Source organism: Protopterus annectens, chromosome 17.part0 (assembly GCF_019279795.1).
Source record: "Protopterus annectens isolate FY-2018-M chromosome 17.part0, PAN1.0, whole genome shotgun sequence".
Classification (NCBI taxonomy): Eukaryota; Metazoa; Chordata; order Ceratodontiformes; family Protopteridae; genus Protopterus; species Protopterus annectens.
Window position 1 is genome coordinate 149393265 of NC_056751.1, and position 9433 is coordinate 149402697.

The 9433-nt window shown below is 37.2% G+C and overlaps 1 protein-coding gene across 1 annotated transcript in view; it reads right to left on the bottom strand.

The window, feature by feature from the left end:
* HSD17B3 (hydroxysteroid 17-beta dehydrogenase 3) overlaps nt 1-9148 on the bottom strand; it is a 636754-nt gene extending 627606 nt beyond the window's left edge. Inside the window, exon 1 of the mRNA XM_044058972.1 lies at nt 8961-9148. Coding sequence (XP_043914907.1) covers nt 8961-9114 — 154 coding nt within the window. The 5' untranslated portion in view covers nt 9115-9148. The remainder of the gene's footprint in view (nt 1-8960) is intronic.
* Between the last annotated feature and the right edge of the window lie 285 nt (nt 9149-9433).

Sequence of the window (9433 nt, forward strand, 5' to 3'; positions counted from 1 at the left end):
GAGCATAACAATGTACACAGGTATAATTATCGTCTATGTTATTTCAAATGCATGTATAACACATGGACACACACACACACACTCACAAACACAGACACTAGCTTCCTACTCTCACTTCAGTGGAATGAATGGACTGATAAGGTTTCTGCTTCTTTTCTTGTAGGCACTGAACGTGATTGGTACTTTGCCCACATGGAAGTGCTGGTGGGTCAACAGGGAGCAGGTAGGAGAGCCAGTGGGCTGGGTTGTGAGGATGCAAAAACAACATTCCTCTAAAAATAACCTCTGGGACACCCAAATTGTTGGACAGATTTGGGATGCATTGCTAGGCTTAAAAAGGCCCTTGTGGTCATTAGCCAAGTATATACCTATAAATATGTTTGTGTTTACAAACGCAAACATTTCAAAACAAGCACACATTTGTTTATTTATTAAGTGCATGTGACTCCGGAAACATCATGTACAAGAGGTTTCAGGGATTGAGGTTTGCTAAGAGTAGCAAATCCACAAGTAAAGAAAAGATTTCCCTAATCCTACAAATCAAGATATTGCTTGTGCCACACAAACCAGAGCCATATGCATTCCATGTATACATTTTTCCGGTTTTTATGTCAGAATACTGTTTCCCATTGACTCTGATGAGATTTATTAATTGACTAAAATTTTAATGAAGAAAATTATAGTTAGCTTGTGGCAGTTTTTATGAATGGTGGCTTTGTGCATGGCTCTCAAGTCTAGTTCTGAGGTAAATATTAATGGCTCTTTTTTATAGTGACAGTTCATTTATTTGATGCCGTTCAATATCTTAGTGTGGGGTATGTTATAATTTGCTAGTTTTACACTTTATTTACTTGTCCAAAATATGGCATGTCTACAGCTAGTGGGGTTTGGCTTTATTGGTCTGAAGTTACCCGTAAAGACCTAAAAAGTAGAAAGTCATGAGAATTCAGGAGCCATGTAGCCGAAACACTTTATGTGCTTAAGGGGTAATTTGCACATATAGACTCTAGCTTGGCTTGTTTTTTCCTTGCAATTTTTAATGAATGGTTTGTCTGTGTAATCTTTTTACCCTTTGCTTATATATATGGATATATGTTACAAGATCGAAATGCAGAATATCAACCATTAAAATCAGATGATTGCAAACTTCAAAGACTGACAAACTAGAACCTCAAAACCAATAATCAAGCAATTCGAACTTGTTTAAAAATCAAAACTTCTTTATTGGAGAACAAATAGATGAGTGCTTTCACCCTTAAATGAGCTTATAGTGATGAAAAAACAAAAGTGAATGCTCATATGAGTAAATGCTCTTCTATATGGAATTTTTTGCTAGCAGATTTTTGAATGAGATTGAGGTACAGTGTGAGGAATTTACTCTTTCCAAATATTGTGCAATCTCAGAGTTGGCATATAGTAGGGAGAGTGGGGGATGTCCCCCTGAAAAAATATTATTTTTAGTTTAAGCAGTTTTCAATCATTTTTAGATCCACTCTAAAATGATCACTCTTTTTTCATTTGGTCCTTGGATCATTTTATATTTCGTGTGGCAATCGCTATTAATATATGAATTAATAAAATGATGAGATACCTCACATTCCTTTATGTGCTTTATCATATTTTGGACACTCAGAATGTGTACATTAAATCAAAATTCATAACAAGCAGTTCTCAGGTCTAGTCAGCTGTTCTAATCAAACTAAATAAAAGATGCATTATTGAGAACTCTGCCTTCTAGACTTGCTATCTTAGTGCACCTGAATCACAGTAGTCAGGACTAGATTTGCTGTAATTTAGACCACACCAGTGCATATCACCTTAATGGGAGAACCATGCTCAGCAGCTCATCTGTATTGCTTAAGAAAATCTTACATTGGTTTTAAGACATTCATCATTTTTTTAACTTCAAGACAACTTTGTATATACTTGAGGTGGTAGTCGGGCATCCATCACTATTTTATAAGAATCACTCCTGTACTGAGAGGTATAAAATCTCCAGTTCTTGGTGCACTACATTCATGTATCTCATGGGAACACAGCCTGCAGACCAGAATATTAGAAGGTGGTACAATATGATTTATTTTGGGTCTCTGCTCTCCATAAATCTCCAGTGGGACATTTCCCAGTCCACTTAATGGTGGACAAGTTATATGCCTTGGAGTGATAGTTGTGAGCCTCGAAGGCCTCATGTTGTGGACAAGGAAGCACACCATTTGCTACCCTGACACTGACCTAGTGGAATACAAATTTTGATCAGTGATTCAAAAACAGGAGCAAATCATGGTGTAGATTTGAGAGACATGTGCTGGAGTACAGCTTTTAATAGCAGAGGGAGTCTGTGGGTAAAGCCAAAAGTGAGTCTGCAGTGCCAGTAGGGTTGCCTCAGCTGAAGGTAGAGGATGATGCACACAAAGGATTTAAAGGTGAGTTTTTGTCAGAGTTTAGAAGAAATAATGTAGAACAATATTTTTGTCAAAGAACAGTAGCTTGGACATTATAGAAGTCATCTGGGGGATGTGGGAATTATTAACGTAAGCATGCACTCTCAGCTGCAGGACAGTGTAGTGGCAGAGGCTAGTAGGAAATGTTCCTGCATGGTAACAGTTTGGAGTTCATTGGGCTGACAATCAAAGAAAGACAATGCTCACACAGAAACAGACCCTGGTTCAAAGATGGTGAACCTTTTGGACTCAGAATGTTAAAAATTCAGAAAATGTCTATCTTGACTCTGCTGTCCTGTCACCCCCGCCCTCCTCGAACAAAAGAGAAAATTCTTTACAAATTCATTTATTTAAAAAAATACAGTCCGATCATGTGTGCTGCTACGTATTATAAAAGTAAAAGAAAAATCAGTGACTTACAATAGAGAAAATTATATGCGCATTGATATGGGCTTAAAATAGTGCACCAAAAAATTACCCTACTTTTAATAATAATTTTAAATTGAACTGAAAAAAATATGGAACACATTGGATTTTATTTCACTAATATCAATTAATGGCTTTTTGTTGCTGAGTATTAATAGATAGATGCAGGGCCACATATTTCTTGTATTTTTGTTCAGTTTCTTTGATAATTCTGGTGTTGGTGAAAAAGTGGCATAGCTAGAGCTTGTGTCCCAGGGGCTGATTGAGTATTCCACCTGCCCTTCACAAAATAAAACATAATACACATCATAGTCATACAAAAAGTGAAAAGGACAGTACTTACATCCATTGTTAAAAGAGATGCCTCACCTTTGATACTAGAGTTGCAATCTGCAAACTTGTTTGTCTAATTATGCAAAAGCATTTCCCTGACACACTAATGAATTATTTTCCCAGGTAACCCCTTCATTAGTTTCTATTCTGTATGCTCAAGCACTAAACATGACTTATCAGGGCCTCTGGAATTACTATTTAACTGTAGCCTCCAAACAGGCTTCGTGCCTCATGAATGGAGAAAGGCAATAGTCATCCCTCTGCACAAAAATGGGCCATCTACAGACCCTGGAAACTACAGACCCATAAGTCTCAGTAGTCTTATATGTAAAGTCATGGAAAGAATTATCATCGAGATGATCAATAGATATAGTAAACCTCCAGACACTGGACCCAACCCAGTTTGGTTTCGTAAAGGGCAGATCATGCCTACTCAATCTGGTGGACTTCTTTGAGAAGGACACCAAAGCAATGGATGATGGCAAAATTGTTCACACTGCCTACCTTGACCTGGTCAAGGCATTTGACACAATACCCCATTTGGGCATTGCTGACAAACCCAAGAGGTAAGGTAAACCCATATGTCACCCAGTGGATAGCCAACTGGCTCACAGACAGGACCCAGGAAGTTAGAATTGGAGAGTCCACCTCTATAAAGAGGTCAGTCACAAGTGGAGACCCTTAGGGATCAGTCCTTGGACCACTCCTTTTTGGCATTTACTTCTCAGAAGTCAAGGCCAAAGTCAGTGGTCTCTGGCTGACTAGATTTGCAGATGACTGCAAATTAGGAGCTGTCATTGAATCTCACACTGACACATATGTTCTCCAGGAGGGGCTGACACAGACAAACAACTGGTGTCAGAGTCATGGACTAAAACTAAATGCCAAGAAATGCATAATAGTATCCTTTGGGAAGTCAGCCATCCCCGGTAACTATTATATTGACAACACACCCTTTAGAGGTGACCCAGTAGTCAGGGACTTAGCGACACACATAGATGATCATCTAGCCTTTCACCATCACATGTCTACAGTGGTGAGGAAATCATTCTATGTTGCGCAACTTAGAAACAAAGGTATGGCATCTAAGTCCAAGGTAGTCATTGTTCCACTGTATTCAGCATTCATCAGACCTACCATTGAGTACAATGCCCCCTTTGGTATGTACCTATCCAGGCATATCCAACAACTGGAATGTACACAGAGGTCCCTCACTAAAAGAATACAGGGCATAAGTAATATTTCTTATGCAGATCACCTCAAGGCCCTATCGCTGTATTCTGTCTCCTACAGGCTTTTGAGGGGAGATCTATGCCTGGCATACAGGACATTGTCAGACCCCACTGTGATGGACCTCCTGCATATCCACAAAACAAACAGACCAGAATTACCCATTCTAAAGACTTAAACCTTGCCTGTGATATAAATAGGACCTGCTGGAGGGATAGGTATGTATCCCAGAGACTACCCCATCTATGGAATAGTCTCCCCATCTATGTGAAGCAGAGTTCCTCCCTAATACAATTCAAGTGCAACTTGGACAATTGGATGGGAAACCAAAAATTCATCCTGGTTTGGCACCTATGTCTCTGATGCAAACAGGTAACCTGTAAATGGTTCATCTCCCAGGCCCATGCTTACACTTATCAAGGGTATCAGAACTCGTCAGAGATTTGAGATGCATGGCTAGGCTTAAAAAGACCCTTGTGGTCATCAGCCCAGTAAACACCTATGAACCTATGAATGCAATAAATTATTTTTCCCAGTGGTCACTTCAGCAGTCTGACCATGTATTTGCAAGCACTTCCCTGATACTGCTTGGGGAAATAATTAATTTTTGTATCTTCATTAGTATGTCCAGGTACACACAAGCACCAAAATGAAACATTTCCCAAAGAGACCCCTTCAGTAAAATGTCCAGGTATAGTAAGCACAAGCACCAAGCGACTCCTTCAGTGACATTCCTAGTATGTGTACAACCACCAAAATAAACATTCACCCAAGCGACCCCTTCAGTAAAATGTTGAGGTATGCACAAGCACCAAAATGAATAATTTACTCAAGCGACCCCTTCATCAACATTCCTAGTATGGGCACAAGCACCAAAATGAATCATTTACTTAAGCGACCCCTTCATTAACATTCGTAGTATGTGTACAAGTACCAAAATGAAACATTCACCCATGCAAACCCTTTAGTAAAATGTGCATCTTTCTATGCACTCCTATGTTTAATAAAATAAATCAATTACTTAAGTACCTCTCCTTTATATTTGTCTTCTCGGCCCAGGGTTCCTGATGCTATTTTCCTGTGCTGTTCCGCCATCTAGGAGTGTAATTGCACAACTGTTAAAGGGCTTCCTGCTGACCTGCTGCTGCTTGTGTGTGTGTGTGTGTGTGTGTGTGTGTGTGTGTGTGTGTGTGTGTGTGTGTGTGTGTGTGTGTGTGTGTGTGTGCACGCGCTATGGTGTACAACTTAGCTAAACGGAAAGCCACCATGGCACCACCTAACTGCCAAGCCAAAAGAAAAAAACACAACAGCTTCTCAGAAGAAAAAAAAACAGCTTATCGAGTACTGTCTGGCCCTTTTGTCCCCACTAGCTATGCCACTGTGGTGAATGCTCGTGTGTCACCCAAAATGTCTTGGAGTGTCACCTTTGACATGCATATCATAGGTTCGCTATCACTGCTCTAGTTCCACTGCACTTAATGCCTGTCTGGGGAACTGTTAGGGACTGAGTGGAAAAAAACTCTCAACAAACTGACGCCAAAAAAGATGTCCCCACACCCCATCATGTAGTGGCATGCAGTGACCCCAAACTCAAGGTAAGTAGTTCATAGAAAATATTTGGGGATGATGGTGGCAATGCTGGTAGTAGCTCTGGAATATGGATTATTCCTTGTTTTATTAGCTTTATCTCCTCCATCTCCTCTATCTTCTATTTGTACATTACGCTACAAGTTATTATAGTAAGTTGTACATTACATTTTATTTCCACGTAACTTGTAATACTGTCACAATTAGAACTAGAATACGATTACAGGCAGGCAAACACACCCTCTTCTGAAAGTTACATTTTTTTTTCAAGATAAGTGAAAAAAATGTAATGTGCCAAACAGTTGTCCAGGAGTAATTAATAGTGTTAACCAGTATCTAAGATAGAAGAGCAATTCCAAAGCTTGTAGTACCAGCCATTATCCCTGTGAAAATGAAGACTGCAAAACCTATTGAATCAGGCTTTTAAGTACATTCCTCAGTGAGAAAAAAAACTGCAGGATGAAAAATAATTGAGGCAGCAATCCTGCCTTTAGCAATATGTGGTAATTTTTAATACAGACCCTGACTTCCACTAAAGACTAATTATTAAATAGAGTTCATTGAGGTCACAAACCTCAAATGAGACTAGGTTACGCTGCATTTATATGTATCCCTAAAAGTGAAAAAAAAATAGTTACATTTATCCCCAGATGTTATGCTTATGTCAAAATAATCTCAAGAGTTTAGTTCTTCAAGGTCTAAATATGCATTCCTCTGTGAGGAATGTTTTTATGGTGTAAAATGAAAAACAAAATGCTGAAACTTAAAAAATACATGCAACATATCAAGACAGATAAAGAGGGTGGTCTGTAAGTGGTCTTTAAGGAGACAAATGTATTTGAAGAACACCTTGAATGCTTTGATTACCTAGCAGCTGTAGCTGGTAGACTTAACACGCACACACACACACACACACACACACACACACACACTGTAAGTTTTCTTCTTTTCTCTATTTTTATTTTATAAACAAATAATTTTGAAAGAATCATTCCTGATTTCCCCTGCCGTACAAAATCTAGCTGTAAAAATAAAACAAGATGAGCATTACTCCTGTCGTGTTAGATATTCTTGTTTCTTATATATAACTGTTTTTTTCTTTAATGTTTATAGATGTAATATCTGCTTTCCCTGAATCACTTTTGAATTGTATTTCTGCCTGTAATAATTCTTGTTTACACACACAGGCTGAGCCTGAAATAGGTCCATGTGGATCAGCGCTCTATCCCAGTCAATAAATGTAAATAAAATAAAATAAAATACACATGCATTTGTCTACTCTTTTAAACTAGATTTTTTTTTTTTATTTCATTACATTGAAAGTGGAATCCAAATACTCCGTGGGAGGAAACATTTAGGAATTATTTAAGTAAGTGTAATTAGTATTATTAAAATGTCAGTTACTTTATAAAACTACCTAAGGAAGTCTTTTTGTAGTAAGCAGAAAATCTAAGACTTCAGAAATCCATTTTGTCATGGGATTCCTGGAAATATCAAGTAGAATTAATCAACTGATGCCACAGTTTGTTCTTGCAGCAACTATTAAATAAACGATTCTTGTTATAAATTAAATAGTTTAATATCTATATTATGATGTACTTCAAGAGCGTTCATTTTAACCATTGTGCAGCAATTGAAGGGTTAGGTCCTCGTAATCCGGTAAAAAAAATGGCTTAGTAGTTAGTGTACACAATTTGCAAAACAGGAATTTTTCAATGTAAATATTGTTAAAGAACAAGTTTTATCTGAAAAAATAGGAAAACACATTTTTATAGGAGTGTGTGTGTGTGTGTGTGCATGCATGCACATATATAAATATCTATCTGTTCCTGCCTATTTATCTATGCATATGAATATCTATGTGCTTTTATTTGTCTTTTTATGGTTTATATTTTATTTCAGCTTGTCTTTATTTAATATTAGAGAAACGTATATCAATAAATCGTGTCTGGCAGCACCTTTAACATTGTCCCTGTTTTAAGTCATAAGATGGAATGCCTGACCGTCTGGAGACAACATTGTAGTCCTGTGGACTGGTATGTCCAAAATTTGCAGGTCCATAAACTAAGATTAAGCTACTAATTTAAGAATTCTAGTTTAAATTCCAGTAAAATTAAATAATGGAATATTTTCCTGTAACAAAAGCAGTAGAGTAACTCTATCCCCATGTGCTCTTGTTCATTTTTATCACTATATAAGTTTATCAGAACAGCTGTAACAGTAATGATACAAGGACACGGTTCAGATTATATGATTTATATGGAAAAGGTTTATTTTCACTATTTGTGAAGTCATGCATAAGAACACATCTTTACCTGATTAAATCATCTCTCCTTAGTTATTCCTACTTTTGTCATAATGCATTGATTATGACATCTCAGTTACTCTAAGGACAACAAATTACAGTCCTGTATTAGTTTTTAGGGAAGATAAACATGCAGATTAAGTCAAAAGGAGCATTGATTAGGGAAAAAATATATATTCTTGAGCACTTATGCAACACTAAATACTAGGAAAAATATATGAGATATATAGGAAACAGAAATTAAACTAAAATGTGTTCTTTCAAAGTTTTTCTTAAGCTATCAACAGCTTTCTAAACACACAGCAGCTGACCTTTGTCCAGTATCCCCCACCCTTCCCAATAATACTAATAATAGTAGTATTAGAAGTTAGACATTTTTAATGTTTCTGGGGGGTGCCATTTTAATATTAACTTTTTGAAGTTATTATTTTGTTCATCATAGTGAAACTACTCAGGACACAGAATAAAAAACACTTTCCAGTATGTTGTATGTATCTTTTTCAGTACTCTACATTCATCAGAAACAGTGAAAACAGTCATACATTAGGTATACTATGTCTCAGATATTCTCCTCTCTTTCTCCATCTAATTCAGGAAGCATTCTACTAACAGATTTTTAGTAGCAGTGGAATTCATACCTGCCCATTCTCCCATAGAACAAAAGAAAGTTTTTGGCTGTGGGCTCCATGTATCAGGGAAGATATACTTAAGGAATTTTAAGAATTTCACCAAGTAAATAAGAAAAACTAGAATCCCAAGTCCGGTAAAGAATTCCATCTGGAAGTCTTCCATTGTAAGTTACCGATGTAGCTTTAAGACTGTTAGTTGTAATCCTTCTGTTGATCTGATAAACACTACTAATGCCAAATTCTAGACAGTCAATATAAATCAAAGAACTAATTAGCGCACAGTAGTGTTGTAGCCAATGGGATATATTTTGTTTAAATACATTAATTACAAATGCAAGAGGCACATTGAATGCAACCTCCCTCTGCATGTCAGAACTCATCTTAATGCTGATTTTAGTTGCAGCCCCGGTCCCAAAATGACCAGCACACAGAACTTTTATTCTTTGATAGTAAACTATGCAATGTAATATATTTGTCTTGAA